Raw genomic sequence first — 18,718 nt, forward strand, 5'->3', positions numbered from 1 at the left:
AGGTTAGGAAGGTGGTACTGAGTTCGAGGGTTGGGACTGAGACAAGGTAGGGGGAGGGGAAATGAGGAAACTGGAGAAATCTGAGTTCATCCCTTGTGGTTAAATCGACCCGAACGATTTGAGAGCACTTGTCATTCTGACTTAACATCAGCGATCTTGGATTTTTTAAAAATTACACATTTTCCTATTCCGAAATATAGTGTCATTTCTAAGTATTTTTCCTCTTGTCGCTCAATCAGGCCTGTTTATTTACATTTTTATTTTAAAAGTACATTCAGTGATTGGAAACTCGTCTGTCACAACTTTTGGAACATTCCGAACTGTGTCAGAAAGTCTCCAAACGTTCAATTCACTATTCAGACCTAGCGATACAATCGATCTATCGCAATTTCTGTGACATCTCTAAATTTCCATTTATGACATCTGCAAGAAGAGTTCTCAAAACTGACGTGCATGTCTGAATATTGTCCTCGACGGTCACATATTCGAGGTTATGGTTGCACCTATGCGTTTTGTGATCTGTGTTTATTGTTGTGGTTCTGTTCGCCGAGCTGGGAACTTGTGTTGCAAACGTTTCGTCCCCTATCTAGGTGACATCCTCAGTGCTTGGGAGCCTCCTGTGAAGCGCTTCTGTGATGTTTCCTCCGGCATTTATAGTGGCTTGTCTCTGCCGCTTCCGGTAGTCAGTTCCAGCTGTTCAGGCCAATATACCGGCCACTGCAGCGGACAGCTGGAACTGACAACCGGAAGCGGCAGAGACAGGCCACTATAAATGCCGGACGAAACATCACAGAAGCGCTTCACAGGAGGCTCCCAAGCACTGAGGATGTCAACCAAACAGGGGACGAAACGTTTGCAACACAAATTCCCAGCTCGGCGAACAGAACCACAACAACGAGCACCCGAGCTACAAATCTTCTCTCAAACTTTGAAAATCTGTGTTTATTTTGTTTTACCCACAATTCTTCAACCAGCTATGAGCATCTGCCACATGCCCCTTCATTTCTGCATCAGACCTCCAATTCATTCTTCCTTTTTTCATTTAAAAGAACGTTTCTAATAACTTAGAATTTACTTATTCATTGCATTCATTACTGTATCAAATTCCCTCTTGGTTTTTATCTTTGTGAGACGAACAGAAACAATGATCTTCCGTTTTACTTTAGTTGACTAACTTTTTTTAACATTTGATAGTTCCTCGACGTCATTTACTCCTCCAACTCTGTGAGTGTTCTCAATGAGCCATGCCAGTCACCTTGTGATACCTTCCAGTGATACGGAATTATCCAGTTGCCCAAAACCGTATTCAGCCCTTGAATTGTATAGGTTCAGGTAGAAATAGACATGTTCTGCGTGGAGAAGTTGGCCGAAAATAAATATGGGTATTACAGAAGCTTGCATTTTCATTTGCTTGATTTGAAGGGAAATTTAAAGCCAAATAATAATTATGTAATGAGAAAAAAACGCATATATTATCGTGATGCTTGTGTTTTTATCCATTGTGTCCTCATTGTCGTTCTTCTTACAGAAAAATCGCTTCAATTTACTGACAACTCTCCCTAAAAAATTAAAGAACGCTTTTGTTCATTGCTTCATTTGATAGCCATGGGATCATATCCATTTTAGCAAAATAGTTTTAGTAGAGACGTGAACAATACTGGGATGTTTATAACAGAGGCAACAAAAACACATATTTGTAGAAGTCTTGCCTTAAACATGCAGGGCGCTTATGAAACCATGCCATACTAATGTATTTCGTTGACAACTGAGTATGAATCCTTGCAATCACGAATTGTTGTATTGTCAAAGTTCTCCAGGGAAAGTATTCTTCAGCTTCAGGTTCCTCTGTTGAGAGTGAGAGAAAAAATGAAGTAGTGATTTCATATTTATAACCAGTAGTTGATCATAAAGAAAGCGAATGACAATCGTACCAATTAAATTCATTGTGATGTACGGCACTGAAACAGATCAGCCTCGACGATGCCAAACACTTAGCCTATGTAAATCTGGTTCCATTTGCCAGCATTTGGTCCGTTTATACACAAACTCTTCCTATTCATAGAAACACGCAGATGCCTTTTAAAAGTAATTCTACCAGCCTCCATCTCATTCCATACACGCACCACCCTTTGTGTGGAAAAGCTGCACCTTAGGTCACTATTCAATCTTTCCCCTCTCACTTTAAAACTATGTCTTCCAGTTATGGACTCCCCCAACGCAAGGGTTGGACCTTTTCTCTGTACCCTATCCATTCCCATCATGATTTCATAAATCTCCAGTTTGGCAATAGGGTTTGTTTCCATGCTGTACCCCTATATGACTCAATGATCCCTCAGCTTCCGACAGTCCAGGGAGATTAGGCCTAACAAATTCAAACTCTTTCTGTAGGTCAAACCATCCAACCTTGACAATATCTTTATAATTTTTACGAAACTTTTTAACTTGCACATTATTCTGCATGTCGATATTTCAGGAATATTGTTTTCCATAGACGATCAAAATATTTAAAATTCATGATGTTCCGGGATTTTGCACAATGAAGCATTTGTTAATAAAGTTTGTTTGGTGTTGTGACATTCACATTGCACACTATTTTATAACTCAAGAAAAATCACTGCGAGTCTTGGACTCTGTATCTGTAGAAATGAATTAACGCACATAGGCATTAGTGAGTTTTGAGAAGATTTGTAGCTCAGATTGAGGTTTTGGATGCAGGTTTGCTCGCTGAGCTGGAAGGTTCATTTCAAGAGAGATGATTAATCACTCTACTAGTTAACGTCGCCAGTGGGCCTCCCGGCGAATCACTGATGATAATTCCTGCTTTCTATTTATATGTTTGGGTTTCTTTGGGTTGGTGATGTCATTTCATATGGTGACATCATTTCCTGTTGTGATGTCATTGCCTGTTCTTTGTTTCAGGGGGTGGTAGATGGGGTCTAACTTAATGTGTTTGTTGATAGAGTTCCAGTTGGAATGCCATGCTTCTAGGAATTCTGGTGTGTGACTGGAACGAGAAGCATGGAATTCCAACCGAAACTCTATCACCAAACACATTGAGTTAGACCACATCCACCACACCCTCAGAAAAAGAACAGGAAATGAAATCACCACACGAAATGACATCACCACAGGAAATGACATCACCAACCCAGAGTAACCCAAATATGTAAGTAGAAAGCAGGAATTATAAGCAGTGCTTCCCGGAGGCCCACTGAAGATGTTATGTAGTAGGGTGATGAAACAACTGGAAATGAACCTTCCAGGTCAGCGAGCAAACCTACATCCACTTTGGCATTGCTGCCAATAATCAATAACGTCAGTTTCCGCTTCGACTTCTTAACTCCACCTCCTCCCAAACTTTGCCACTCATTTTCGCCTACATTTCACATTGACCCACTCTTGGTTCTCATTTTGGGATTAGATTGTCTTCAATATCCAGCGCAAATTTAATTACAAACCTGTCAGACAATAACGGGAAAAAGCCACTTACTGACACAGACGCAAAAAAATGTCGATGCAAGAAGAAAACAAAGAAGGGAAGTACAGTGCAACGTTCAACAAGATGAAAGATGACAACTTCTCGTTTGCGTATTTGTCACTTCTCATAACCCCAATACTCGTGGTGAATATGTTTGTGTGTTTTCCTTTGGACGTGTAAATGTGGTTCACTTCCTCATTATGTTGCAATTAAGATGGAAAGAATTTATCAGTGGCTCAGATCGGGTAGGTCGGGAGCAAAGTCCCCCTTACTAAACGGGTCGACAACAGGCCATGGATTTTTAAGTTAAGAAGCAACAGTTTCAAAAGGGATTTGAGGAAACAAACTCTCCCAAAGGTCGTTGGGGATGCAGAACTCATTGCACACAGTGAAGGCAAGAAACTTGAAAATGTTAAAAAGTGTTTAGATGCGTACTGAATCGCAACAGCACACAAGGCAATCGGCCAAAATGGTGAAGATGGGTCCACAACAAGTAAATGTTTGATGCTGACGTTAAAATGATTGATTGAAGTGTTTTCCTTAATGGGCCCGTGGACATAAAATTACATTACCTTAGCTAAATTCCTCCGCTATCAATAGCCTGAGTGTTACCATTGAACAGAAGCTGAAATGGATATACCATTGAAATACTGAGGTTTCAAAAGCAGATCAGAGATTAGAAGCCCTTGCAGGGAGCAATTTACCTACTGATTCACCAAAGACGTTGAACTGGATGCATGTCAAAAGATTATGATGAAATAATCTCCACTTTCTTCGATAGCTCGCAGAGCACACGTCAAATTTATATAGCATTCAGAACAAAGCAGACTAGCTAATCCCACGTTGCACAGTAGCAGTTGTATCTGAAGACTCGAAATGTCAACTCGTTCCCTCTCTACATATACAGCAAGACCTGGTGAGTTTCTTCAGCACTATCTGTTTTCTTTCAGACTTCCAGCCGTCGACAAAGTGCAATCCAGAAGTTCATCAGGTCTCTTCCGAGTTCAGACTCCAAACCAACGATCACTTCCATCCAGAAGGACAAGGGCAGCGGGTACATGGGAACACCACAAACTGTGTGTTCCCATCCAATCTATATTTGCTATCTCGACTCCGAAACATTTCGCCATTACTTCAGTGTTGGTGAGTGGAGATCCTCAAACTCCCGCTGTCAGAGTTTTGGCAGAGTATTAACATAAAATATATTGCCATGGTTCCTCATCACCTTCTCACTGACAAATAGGGATGATTGATAATAAATGTTGGTTAGGTTAGCGACACGCATGCACCGTGGAGCAAACCTGTCTTCTTGCTCTTATCACCAAACGTATGTAGGTTTTATCTTTACAGTGGCCATGATTCGTTTCCTTGCACATGGTGCTGTTATATTTAAGTCGTATCTCAGTACGTACTCCCATTTGGAGCATGGACTGAGATGTTTTCGTCTTTATACTTTTGGCTGAGCCTTTCTCCATTGTTCCTACACGAGAATCATTCTCCAAAGTTCTAATGCACTTTCTGTGTGTGTGGCTTGGTCGGAGACACAAAGTTTTTCAAATATTTCTATTTTGCAGGAGTGGTTGCATTGTGTTCCACATTTGCGTTTTACACACTACCATTCAGAATTGTTCAATGATAAATATTATACATATGATAACGTCACAAACAAATAAATTACAGGAACGAACCTGATCCCCTCATTTACAGAATAATTAAGCACCAAGCCGAAAAGATGAGAAGGGGCAATATCAGGATAGTAATAGGACCTCCAGTCAGCATCTCCTATCAGACACTCCAGTTGTTAGATATACTATAAATGGATTTGGAAGAATAGCCTAAACATTCGTTGCGAGCAGTCTGGTAAAAAAAGAAAATGGAATTACTCATTTGCCAATGTTGCAAAAAGAAGTTTCATAACTGTGTGTTAATCTGTTTATTGAACTGCAACTGCGCTGCATGATGCAATTTAGATTCTCTCTGAAGACTCTCAGGTAGAATAAATAAGAGGCGCTTTGAAACTGTTGTACAATTGAATTGTGCAGCTTGGAGAATTTCATTAGTTTTGAAAGGACCATGCACGGGCCAGTGAAAGGATTGTTTTATGCCATTTGCTACCCCATTATCGCTGCTGTTGGTTTCCCAGGTAAGAAATGTGTGGCAAACGAAGTTTGAATTTATGTATAAATCTCCTCAAATCTTATCCATTTCTTTTGATAACTAGGTTGGATATTATTCTCTTAGATTCAATCCTCTCTAGATGGGAATGGACAGAAACTGGATCATGAAGTGGTATTATCATACACTTCTTACTGCGTGTTGTATGCTATTTTATTGCATAAGGGTGAAATGAAGTGCATTGCTTGTGCTTGAATCAATAGGAAATGCAAGATTACATCCAAAGTTTTCTATTGCACATTTCATCAACAAAAGTTTCTGAGATTATGTTAATACTGAAGAGTGTCTACAGCATTGTCTGAATAATCATATGTTACATTGTTTGGTATTGAATTTTATTCTGAAATAGTATAACGTTGAATCATGTTGTAGCAATGTATAAAAGTGCAGTTTCTGGCACTGATCTGTTTGTGTTAACATTGACGTGGAGAACAAGTGAGAAGAAAGCTGAATCATGGAGAAAGATGAAAGAGGCAATTGGACTACCCCAGCTCTTATTGCCTATATATTGAAGATTGAATGACTACAGCACAATAATCACGTTGGATAACATTATATATATATTATATTATATTATATTATACACAATTCTTTGCGGTGAAAATTGCAATGCGAACTCGAAAATGGTTTAACTATTCTAGAGTCTTGTGTTGTTTTTGGGCAGTCTCTAAAGTCTTAAGAATTAATTGTAGAAAAGTTACATGAAGGTGAAATAAGAAGATAATAGATTTCCATCTCTTCATAAATTGTCTGATAATGTTAGCTTTTGTGCATTTGGCATTTATTTTTGATACTTGTGTTATTTATCCTTCCACAAGTTATGATGATTACTGTCAAGGGATTTTAGAAAGACAATTGATGTAGAACTTCGCAAAGAGACTTTGGGCAAAAGAAAAGATCACAATTAAAAATGTTTGGAGTTAAGGAATGTCCTGAAGGAAGACATGAGAAGTGCTAGAGAAAGGAAGTTCCACAGTTTGGGACATCAACAGCAAAAGGCACAGCAGGAGTGATTAACATCGGGCTTAAAAATGGTTGGGATGCAGTTATTTCGAGATAAATTATGGTAACAGCATGTGAGTTCCTAATCTATGCGGCTTTTTAATTATTAGCGATGAGCTTATTAAAGCTGAGAAATTACAGGCCCTGTGCTAATGTACCTCAGCTAACTTAGATTTTCAAAGAATAAGTCTAGGTATGGAGACGGGATGTGTCACATGATTTAACTCTTACATTATTGTGGATAACTCGTCACTGGAATTAAGCCAGAGACCGAAGAACAGCATTGGTAGAGGCAGGCGCTGACTGCAATGTTCCTGATATTGCCAAATGTTTACTTCAGCATGAAATGCTGAACAAATACAAATTACTTTTGCTTAGTTGGAGGCTGGAGAGAACACAGGCTCGGACAAGGAGGGTTTCAGTGTCGGTTGGCTGAAGCAGTTGCTGATGTTTGAACTCAACTGGGCAACATCCAACTGATAAAAGTGCATGTGATGTAAAGTATAGGTATTATAATTTATATTGTACAAGTAAACTTTATGTTTGTCACAGCCAACTTGGTGTCAATTATAATACTATCCCGAGGACGATGTGGGCTCTCCAGATGTGTAACCTACTATCTAGTGGCAATAGCTGTGTCCGATTTTTTGGTCATCATCACTGGGTGCATCCTAAATCGGATCAGCCGCATCTACTTTATTTACAGTGTATTGTCCACTACCTCTGTATGCAAACTGAGCACAATCCTGGCCCGCTGCAGCCGAGAGGGCTCAGTCTGGCTGACTGTGGCCTTCACTATCGACCGTTTTGTGTCCATCTGCTGCCAAAGCCTGAAGATTGGATACTGCACCGTGAAAATTGCGTCGCTGCTCATTGGAATGATCTGTATCCTGAGTTGTGTCAAAAACTTCCCTTTGTACAATATCCTCAAACCTTTATATATTCTGAATGGTCTACCCTGGTTATGTGACATCAAATCCATCTTTTTTACTTTACCTGCCTGGCAGGCCTATGATTGGATGGAACACATTTTAACTCCCATTCTCCCTTTTCTCCTCATTCTGCTGCTTAATGCCTTGACTGTACGACATATCCTGGCCGCCAGCAAAGCAAGGAAGAAACTTCGAAACGTTCAGTGTGGTAGAGACCCAGAGGTGGAAAATCGCAGGAGATCCATCATCCTGCTCTTTGCCATCTCAGTCAGCTTCCTGCTGCTGTGGGCCACCGAAGTGGGACATTTCTTCCTCGCGCGTTTTAAAGGTGATACAGACTTCAACGGCCTGGATTTCCAAAATGTCGACTACATCTTGCAAGAAACCAATAACATGTTCCAGCTACTTAGTTCCTGCAACAACGTACTCATTTATGCAGTATCTCAGAGTAGGTTCCGCAGGGAGATCCAGACGATTCTCATGTGTCCTCTCACCATACTCGCAGTAAAATTTTAGGGAGACTTCCTCACACTGCTTAGCTTCATATTTGTGCAGCACTTACTCTTCAGTCAAGAAATAGTCAGTTTAATCTATGTTCCTTCCTTCCTTCCTTCTTTCCTTCCTCCCTGTTCATGACCGTACTTCATGGTGAATAAAGTATATTTTCTGGGAAAAAGTGTGGCATATCCAGGAAAATGTCTAAACTCATTCAATTCCTCGAAGGTCATCGAGTTGCTCACAGTTTTGTAGCAGCATGTAAATTATTCTCTCCCCTTTGAAACCCAAAATACGTTATCGTGTAACATAGGTCAGGATACAGAATACCTATTTGCCTTTTTTTAAAAAAGCAATACTCTCGACAAACTGTGTCACAACACAATTAATAAAAAAATGAACAAATTTCACTAATGCGATGTGATATACTGTAATAAAGGCAACATCTGATGCATTAATTGCAGAGACATGACCTAATAAACAAAATTGGTCTACTTTACTTCATAGCAAATCGAGTTGGAGACTCACGTTAGTTAAAGATAGGCACACTCAACGACTGAAACTGTGTCATGTGTGAAAAAAGCGAAAGCTGGTCCTTAGCTACTGACAAATAAGGGAGAGATCAGTAATAAAATTCATAATTAGTAAATACGTTGATAATGGTGTTTGCTCAAGCTTAAAACAAACAATAAAACAAACTAGAGGTCCAAAGTACTTTCTGATCATTTGTGACCGATATATAATGACATTCAGTCTCTAAAATGCTCGATATCTCTTAGCATGTGTTCCTGGCACACTGCCGAACCAGTTACACTGGAAACTTTGTTCATAATCTTCTTCACTTTTGACAATGTATTTGGATCATGAAGTGCAATGATTCCCTGAGCTCACCAAGTCCCGATTGTTTTCATGCCCGTAATTTACATATAAGTATTTATCTTCCGTGTACCATCATACGAAGTAAACAGTCAAGGCATAAGGAGTCAGATTTTCCAAGGAATACCAATTCATACAGCTTGCCACTAAGAAAATTCTTTGAAAAAAAAGAAGAGTTGATAAGGCATTACTAATGGGAAATTCCGCTCAGGCCTTGTTCAGAATGGCAGAGCAGTATTTCAAATCATATTGCGCCTGTATTTCACAGTAGTCAGCTGCTACAATCTGAAAGGTAAGGGTCCAGACAGTTACTTTGACAACTCCTCTCTGACGAGAAGCATATAACATATTTATGATAAGGCTGTTGTAATCGTATCCCTCACTGTGAGCTTAAAGGCCGAAGTTCAACTCCGAGATGCTCAGGTGGTCCTACTCTAGAGGTGTGGAATAACACCTCTGAATAGGATGATTCGAGAAAACATTTAAAAATTGAGAAAGAATGTTGGAAGGTTTGCATGGAGATGATGATCTAGAATCAGTCACTTGATGTAGACATAGGGCCAGTGAGCAGTTTGAGGTTAAAGTTCAAAGTTGCCCAACACATAGAGGCACAGGTCACTCCAGTTTTAGTTGTAAGGAAATACATGACGTTCAATATCGTCATGTAAATTCATCTCTAAATTCGGCATTTACACCTTCAATACACTTTGAGGCAGCAATGTGTATTATGTACGTGATACACTACAGGAATGCCAGAAGGCCTGCCTCTTCATAACCTTCCATACCAAGGCCTCTACCATCCGAAAGAATTCCAGATACTGTGAATGAGAGACAAAAATGAAAACTGCTGGGGAAACTCTGCAGGTCCAGCCGCATCTGTGTAGAGAAATCAGGGTTAACATTTCCGGTCGAGTGACCCTTCCTCAGATACTCCCAGACTTGCTGAGGTCTTCCAGCAGTTTCCACTTTTGCCTGTACTTTCCAATTGGTTTAGGCTAGCAAAACGTTGCAAATTCCCCCTCCAAGAAACTCACTGTCTTCACTTGAAGTCAGATTATTAATGTTGGTGGGACAAAATTAATGACAGCTCTAAATTATGGCGATGCCAGCGACGCTCACACCATATGATTGAACCAAGGAAACAATTATCTGCACTGTTTCTTTCAGTTACGAGTGTTAATAATGGAGCAGCAAAGCACATTAAACTGATACAACTCCTACAGTCTCATTAATTGGCGCACAGCTCAGATGTACTCACCTTTCACTTAACAAATTTCATAGTTTAAAATTGTGTTTTATTTCCAAGAGCCTGATGTCTTCACCTTCTATTTTGAATTTGTTCTGATTCTCCTTAGCTTATATATCCCAATCTATACTCTTACCTTTGGAGACCGTAGGTTGTAACGAGTCTATGTTCACTGGTGACCCTATTCATCCTGCCTGTCAGTTTCATATCTGTATGTAGTGCTCAGTACTGATTTCAGTATGTTGAAGTATCAGAGTGCGCTTTTTCAGAGCTGATGTGAAGATGAAGCTGTGACAACAAGAACGTACTCATCTCTGCTGGAGTTATCAGTTTAACCACAAAATGGATTGAGTGATCATCCTTCCAGACCTTTGTATTCTGCGGAATGTTTTCTCTGCTGGTCCAGGAGGAAATTCTGTGACAGTTGATTCAGTATTAATGAGAATTCTTCTCTGCCTTTTCGTTGAACGCGCGAGAGTGCGCTTTGATTTGTAGTTGCACTTATTGTTGTGAATCTGCCAACGCTAAAATTCAAAACTCTTGGTGTGAAAAGAAACGACATTGAGGCTGCGTTTCAGCTGAGTGGTTGCTGGTTTAGCCCCAGTCTGACAACTGCCTTCAGAACACATGGAACGGGAGAAACTCCAAAATCTCGGAGGCCTCATCAGTGTACAATTAGAGTCGAAGAATCATAGAGGTGTACAGCATAGAAACAGACCCTTCGGTTGACCAGAAATCCCAACCCAATCTAGTCCCACCTGCCAGCACCCGGCCCATATCCCTCCAAACCCTTCCTATTCATTTACCCATTTAAATGCCTCTTAAATGTTGCAATTGTACCAGCCTCAACCACTTCCTCTGGCAGCTCATTCCATACATGTACCACCCTCTGTGTGAAAATGTTGTCCCTTAGGTCTTTTTTCTATCTTTCCCCTCTCACCCTTAACCTATGCCTCCAGTTCTGGATTCCCCGACACCAGGGAAATGATTTTGCTTATTTATCCAACCCATGCCCCTCATAATTTTGTAAACCTCTATCAGTTCACCCCTCAGCCTCCAACGCTCCAGGGAAAACAGTCCCAGCATGTTCAGCCTCTTCCTATAGCTCAATCTTCCAACCCTGGCAACATCCCTGTAAATCTTTTCTGAATCCTTTCAAGCTTCACAACATTTTCCCAATAGGAAGGAGAGCAGAATTGCATGCAATATTCCAACAGTGGCCTAAACAATGTCCTGTACATCCGCAACATGACTTCCCAGCTCCTGTACTCAATACTCTGACCAATAAAAGAAAGCATACCAAATGCCTTCTTCACTATCCTACCTACCTGGGACTCCACTTTCAAGGAGCTATGAACCTGCACTCCAAGGTCTCTTTGTTCAGCTACACTCCCTAGGACCTTACCATTAAGTGTATAAGTCCTGCTAATATTTGTTTTCCCAAAATGCAGCACTTCGCATTTATCTGAATTAAACTCCATCTGCCACTTCTCAGCCCATTGGCCCATCTGGTCAAGATCCTGTTGTAATCTGAGGTAACCCTGTTCGCTGTCCATTACACCTCCAATTTTGGTGTCATCTGCAAACTTACTAACTGTACCTCTTATGCTCGCATCCAAATCATTTATGTAAATGACAACAAGTAGAGGACCCAGCACCGATCTTTGTGGCACTCCACTGGTCACAGGCCTCCAGTCTGAAAAACAACCCTCCACCACCACCCTCTGTCTTCTACCTTTGAGCCAGTTCTGTATCCAAATCGCTAGTTCTGTCTGTATTCCATGAGATCTAACCTTGCAAATCAGTCTCCCATGGGGAACCTTGTCAAACGCATTACTGAAGTCCATATAGATCACATCTACCACTCTGCCCTCATCAATCACTTTGTTACTTCCTCGAAAACTCAAAAATGTTTGTGAGACATGATTTCCCACGCACAAAGCCATGTTGACTATCCCTAATCAGTCCTTGCTTTTCCAAATACATGTACATCCTGTCCCTCAGGATTCCCTCCAACAACTTGCCCACCACTGACGTCAGGTCAGTGGCCTGTAGTTCTCTGGCTTGTCCTTACCACCCTTCTTAAACAATGGCACCACATTTGCCAACCTCCAGTCTTCTGGCACCTCATCTGTGACTATCGATGACACAAATATCTCAGCAAGAGGCCCAGCAATCACGTCTCTAGCTTCCCATAGAGTTCTCGGGTACACCTGATCAGGTCCTGGGGATTTATCCACCTTTATGAATTTCAAGACATCCAGCATTTCTTCCTCTGTAATTTGGACATTTTGCAATGTGTCACCATCTATTTCCCTAAGTCTATATCTTCCATATCCTTTTCCACAGTAAATACTGATGCAAAATACTCATTTAGTATCTCCCCTTTTTTTCTGTGGCTCCACACAAATGCCGCCTTGCTGACCTTTGAGAGGCCCTACTTTCTCCCTAGTTACCCCTTTGTCCTTAATGTATTTGTAAAACCCCTTTGGATTCTCCTTAATTCTATTCGCCAAATCTATCTCATGTCCCCTTTTTGCCCTCCTGATTTCCCTCTTAAGTAAGTTCCTACTGCCTCTATACTCTTCCAAGGATTCACTCGATCTATCCTGTCTCTGCCTCACGTATGCTTCCTTCTTTTTCTTAACCAAACCCTCAATTTCTTTAGTCATCCAGTATTCCCTGTACCTACCAGATTTTCCTTTCATTCTAACAGGAATATACTTTATCTGGATTCTCCTTATTACATTTCTGAAGGCTTCCCATTTTCCAGCCGTCCCTTTACCTGTGAACATCTGCCCCAATCAGCTTTCGAAAGTTCTTGCCTAATACCGTCAAAATTGGCCTTTCTCCAATTTAGAATTATCCCTATGTCTTTTGTAGGTGGAATTAGGCACAGCACTATCGGACGCCTATGCATAAAGAAAGCATAGTATCATGACCTAAATACACAAGCACACACAGAGATAGGCAAATATATATACACACACACATACACAGAGAGAGAGAGAGAGAGGGAGGGAGAGAGATAACCTTACTTCAGACATAGTCGAAGGTTTGATATGCTTTAGTGATATTCATACACAGGCAAATGGGGACGAGCAATAATTGTTGGCTGAGACAGCAAAAGACATGTCCGAAGCATAAATAAAAAAGTATAACTGCATTGGTGAGGAGGAGTAATCTTGGTTGAAATTTAAGTGAGCGCCGTTTGTGCTCATTGTATAGAACGCACAAACTGTTAAACTAAAGCAGAAAGTATGACAGCTCAACAAGAACTGACAAATAACAAAACACTTAAACCCACACGCACAAACCTTAGACATACAACCACATGCACACTCGTTCATTTAAAGTCAGCCTACTCACGCATTGCTACAGATAAGATTAGATTACTCACAGTGTGGAAACAGGCCCTTCGGCCCAACAAGTCCACACCGCTCTGCGGAAGCGCAACCCACCCAAACCCCTACATTTACCCCTTACCGAACACTACGGGCAATTTAGCATGGCTAATTCACCTGGCCTGCACATCTTTGGACTGTGGGAGGAAACCGGAGCACCCGGATGAAACCCACGCAGACACGGGGAGAACGTGCAAACTTCACACAGTCAGTTGAACCCGGGTCTCTGGCGCTGTGAGGCAGCAGTGCTAACCACTGTGCCACCGTGCCACGCAAAGACTAGGCAGGGAGCAGATGATGAATGCAAAGGGACTGAGGTGCATTTGTTTTAACACAAGAAGTGTAGTAGGTAAGGCAGATGAACAGGACTTGGATTGGTACCTGGAGGTATGATGGTATTGCTATTATGGAGACATGGCTGAGGGAGGACATGATTGCCAACAAAGTATCCCAGGATATAGTTGCTTCAGGCGAGATGGAGAAAGAGGCAAAAGGAGTGGACGAGTTGCATTACTGGCCAGAGAGGATATCACAGCTGTGCAGAAGAAGGATATGAGCACCACCAGTCTGAAAATCAACCCTCCACCACCACTCTCTGTCTTCTACCTTTGAGCCAGTTCTGTATCCAAATGGCTAGTTCTCCCTGGATTCCATGAGATCTCACCTTGCTAATCAGTCTCCCATGGGGAACCTTGTCGAACGCCTTACTGAAGTCCATATAGACCACATCTACTGCTCTGCCCTCATCAATCTTCTTTGTTACTTCTTCAAAAAACTCAATCAAGTTTGTGAGACATGATTTCCAACACACAAAGCCATATTGACTATCCCTAATCAGTCCTTGCCTTTCCAAATACATATACATCCTGTCCCTTAGTTTCTTCATCTCTTGAACTGCATTTGATGGAGATCTGCTGAGAATGCCTGACCAGCAAATTTGATTTTGAAATGCGTAAGAAGATGACACTCAGAAGGCAATATGAACAAAGCTCAGTAATGGGAAAGATGCAGTAAAAATGCTTGGATTATACTACAGGCCTCCAAGCAGTAAGCATGAGATAGAGATAGAAATATGCAAGTAGATTCTTGAAAGATATAGGAACAACAAAGTGGTGGTGAAAGGAGATTGTAGTTTTCCCAACATTGCCTGGGATTAATTCATTGTTAGAGGTCGAGATGGAGCAGAAGTTTTAAGGACCATCCAGGAGTGACTTCGAGAACAGTTAAAAGTCAAGCTCTGGCCCTGGTATTGGAGGAACGAGCCCAGCCAGGTGGTTGATGTTTCCTTCGGGGATTACTTTGGGAATAGTGATCACAATTCCGTAAGTTTTAGAATACTCTTGGATAATGATGAGAGTGGTCCTAAAGGAAGAGTACTAAATTGACGGAAGGCCAACCACACCAAAATTTGGCAACAGCTGGTGAATGTGGATTGGGAGCAGCTGTTTGAAGGTATGTGGGCATTTGATATGCGGGAGGCCTTTAAAGAGAGATTAATTAGATTTCAGGACGGACATGTCTGTGAAATTGAGGGATAGAAGTGGCAAGATTCGGGAACCCTGGGTGACAGGTGAAATCGGAGACTAGCTAAGAGGAAAAAGGAAGCATGCATAAGGGCTAGGCAACTGAAGACAGACGAAGCTTTGGACAAATACCAGGAATGTAGGACCAAACTGAAATGAGGAATCAAGAGGTCTAAAACGGGTCATGAAATATCTTTAGCAAACAGGTTTAAGGGAAATCTCAAAGCCTTTTATTCATATGTAAGGAACAAGAGGGTAACTAGAGGAAGGTTTGGCCCATTCAAAGACAAAGGAGGAAAGTTATGCGTGGAGTCATCGAAAATTGGTGTGATTCTTAATGAGTACGTTGTATTGGTTATTCAGCGAAGAGAAGAACGTGACGAATATTGAGGGTAGGGACAGATGTTTGATTATTCTAACTCAAGTTAGCATAAGAAGGAACAGGTGTTGGGTATTTTAAAAGGCATCAAGGTGGACAAGACCCCAGGTCCAGCTGGGATCTATCCCAGATTACTGAGGGAAGCGAGAGAGGAAATTTCTGGGGCCTTAACACATATATTTGCAGCACCCTTGAACACGGGTGAGGTCCTGGAGGACTGGTGAATTGCTAATGTTGTCCCTTTGTTTAAGAAGGGCAGCAAGTGTGATCTAAGTAACCATTGACCAGTGAGCCTGACGTCAGTGGTAGTGAAGTTGCTGGAGAAGTTATTGAGGGATAGGATTTATTCCCATTTGGAAGAAAATAGACTTATCGGTGACAGGCAACATGATTTTGTGCAGGGATGGTTATGTCTTACCAATTTAATAGAATTGAATAGAAGTGAGAAAGTTGATTGATGAGGGAAGGGCCATAGATGCCACATACATGGTCTTCATTAAAACGTTTGATATGTTTTCGCATGGTAGGCTGATGGAGAAAGTGAAGTCACATGGGGTCCAGGGACGTGTCAGCTAGACGGATAAAAAACTAGTTAGGCAACAGGAGACAGAGAGTAGTACAAGAAGGGAGTTTCTCAAAATGGAGATGTGTGACCAGTAGTGTTCCACAGGGATCCGTGCTGGGACTACTGATGTTTGTGAAAAACGCAAATGATCTGGAGGAAGGTATAGGTGGTCTGATTAGCAAGTTTGCAGATGACACTAAGATTGGTGGAGTAGCTGATAATGAAAGGCACTATCAGAGAATACAGCAGAATATAGATAGATTGGAGAGTTGGGCAGAGAAATGGCAGGTGGAGTTCAATCCGAGCAAATGTGAGCTGATGCATTTTAGAAGATCCAATTCAAGAGCGAAATATATGGTAAATGGAAAAGCCTTGACGAAAATTGATGGACAGAGAGATATGGGTGTTCAGGTCCATTGTACCTTGAAGGTGGCAACGCAGGTCAATAGAGTGGTCAAGAAGGCTTAGCGCATGCTTTCCTTCATCAGACAGGATATTGAGTACAAGAGTTGGCAGGTCATGTTGCGGTTGTATAAGACTTTGGTTAGGCGATATTTAGAATAGCGCATACAGTTCTGGTCGCCACATTACCAAAAAGATGTGGATGCTTTGGAGAGGGTGGAGAGTGGGTTCACCCGGATGTCGCCTGGCGTGGAAGGCGCCAGCTATATAAAAAAGGTTGCGTAGATTCGGATTATATTCATGAGAACGACGAAGGTTGAGGGGGAACCCGATGGAGTTTGACAAAATCATGAGAGGTACAGATGGGGTGGATCGTAAGAAGTTTTTCTTCCCAGAGTGGAGGACTCAATTACTAGGGGTCACGAGTTCAAAATGAGAGGGGAAAAGTTTACAGGAGATATGTAAAGGGTGATGGATGCCTGGAACACGTTGCCAGCAGAGGTGGTAGAGTTAGGGATGATAGCGTTTATTAAGACGTATCTAGACAGATGCATGAATGGGCAGGGAGCAGAGGAATACAGGTCCTTAGGAAATAAGTGACAGGTTTACATCACGGATCTGAACAGCGCAGGCTTGGAGGACGGAAGGCCCAGTTCCCGAGCTCTAATTTTCTCTGTTCTTTGCACAAATATTTAAAAACACACATACACTTACATCACAAATTCTTCACAGAAATGGAGATATGCATGACATTTACGCCCAGGCACAGAGAGGAAAAGAACTGAGAATTTGACAGACTTTGGCCACAGAAACTGCGGGGGGAAAACATTCAGCAGACATTTCAAAAACCTTTAAATAAAGTAACTGGTCAACCTTCTGAGCGTCGTCTTACACATTTCGAAATCAAATTTGCTTGTCAGACATTCTAAGCAGATCTCCATCAAGTGCACTTCAAGAGATGAAGAAACAAGCAAACACTAATCTGAAGTCAAAATTAAAGATAAGCAACCAATATTCCCCTTGCCAGCAACAGATCATTCACGATGAACAAAAAAATCGATTTTCCAAATTAAAAGAGAAATTTACAACACATAGCAGGACAAGCCAAAATGCATAATTGCTAATATATCTTGCACCTACGCTCACAGGTTTCAAATGTCTGCACAATTAAATTCGAAGATCACATTCTGACATTAAATATTCATGCAACATAATACTGTTATTATTCTAAAGAAGACTAAACACGCTGAATGGGTTTTTAAAAACTATATTGTAATGATATTTTGCCAAATATCTAACCAATCAACCTTTTATTCGTGTTCCAGCACAGATTAATAAATGAACAATATCATTTTAACATCAATATACAATTGCTCTACAAATTTGCCATCATGCCATCTAATGTCACGTAATATGACAATATTAGGACAATCACCTGATGAAGGAGCGTCGCTTCGAAAGCTAGTGTGCTTCCAATTAAACCTGTTGGACTATAACCTGGTGTTGTGTGATTTTTAACTATGACAATATACGTATTAAATGTGTTGAAATCTCTTACAATCAGAGAGCGTGGAATGCTGGAAAAGAAATTAGTCTGCTAATGAAAGGGAAGAAATTAAATTCATGCAGATTTACAACACAAAAATAAAATAACTAACTTACGATTCATTTCTTACCCAGTGCACTCATAAAGGTGAAAATAGAATGGAAATGGTAAATAAGAGCCCGTTGCCTGGTCCTATATTTTTAAAGCCATTTCTGAAGCTTCATGTTTTAGCTCAGTGACACATTCCAATCAGTCCTAAGTTATTTTAAATGAGAACCACCAGAAGGACTATTAAGGTACAGCATGTAGGTCAGTTACAGGTCCGTAAACAACTCACTGTTTCATGCCTTCCATTTCTCGAACTGACATGAGAAGCAATTAATTGTATTTGTGAATGATTTGTTCACTGCGAATTTTATATTCGTCCCACAACAAAACAGTTATTTTAACTGTTTCATCTCATTTCTGCAGCGTTCCGAATTACTCCATGCTTATAAGTGCCAGGTTATTTAACCGATTTGGCATACTGATGAGAGTTTCAGTTTATGTTGTTTTACTATTGCACAAATACTTTAAAACATTTACAGTTGAACTATTGAACATTCTTGTTGACTAACATGAGAAGGCGTCTCATAAGGAGGAAGTGAGTTCGGCAGATGCTGGAGATCAGAATCGAGAATGTGGTGCTGGAAAAG

General features: G+C 41.0%; 1 protein-coding gene across 1 annotated transcript; it reads left to right on the forward strand.

The window, feature by feature from the left end:
- Positions 1-3,508: 3,508 nt before the first annotated feature.
- Positions 3,509-8,103, forward strand: LOC140461090 (probable G-protein coupled receptor 139). Its single transcript, XM_072555866.1, has 3 exons — positions 3,509-3,654; positions 5,521-5,621; positions 7,208-8,103. The coding sequence occupies exons 1-3, from the start codon at positions 3,509-3,511 to the stop codon at positions 8,101-8,103; spliced, it is 1,143 nt and encodes a 380-aa protein (XP_072411967.1).
- Positions 8,104-18,718: the final 10,615 nt, after the last annotated feature.

This window comes from Chiloscyllium punctatum, chromosome 36 (genome assembly GCF_047496795.1).
Source record: "Chiloscyllium punctatum isolate Juve2018m chromosome 36, sChiPun1.3, whole genome shotgun sequence".
Taxonomy (NCBI): Eukaryota; Metazoa; Chordata; class Chondrichthyes; order Orectolobiformes; family Hemiscylliidae; genus Chiloscyllium; species Chiloscyllium punctatum.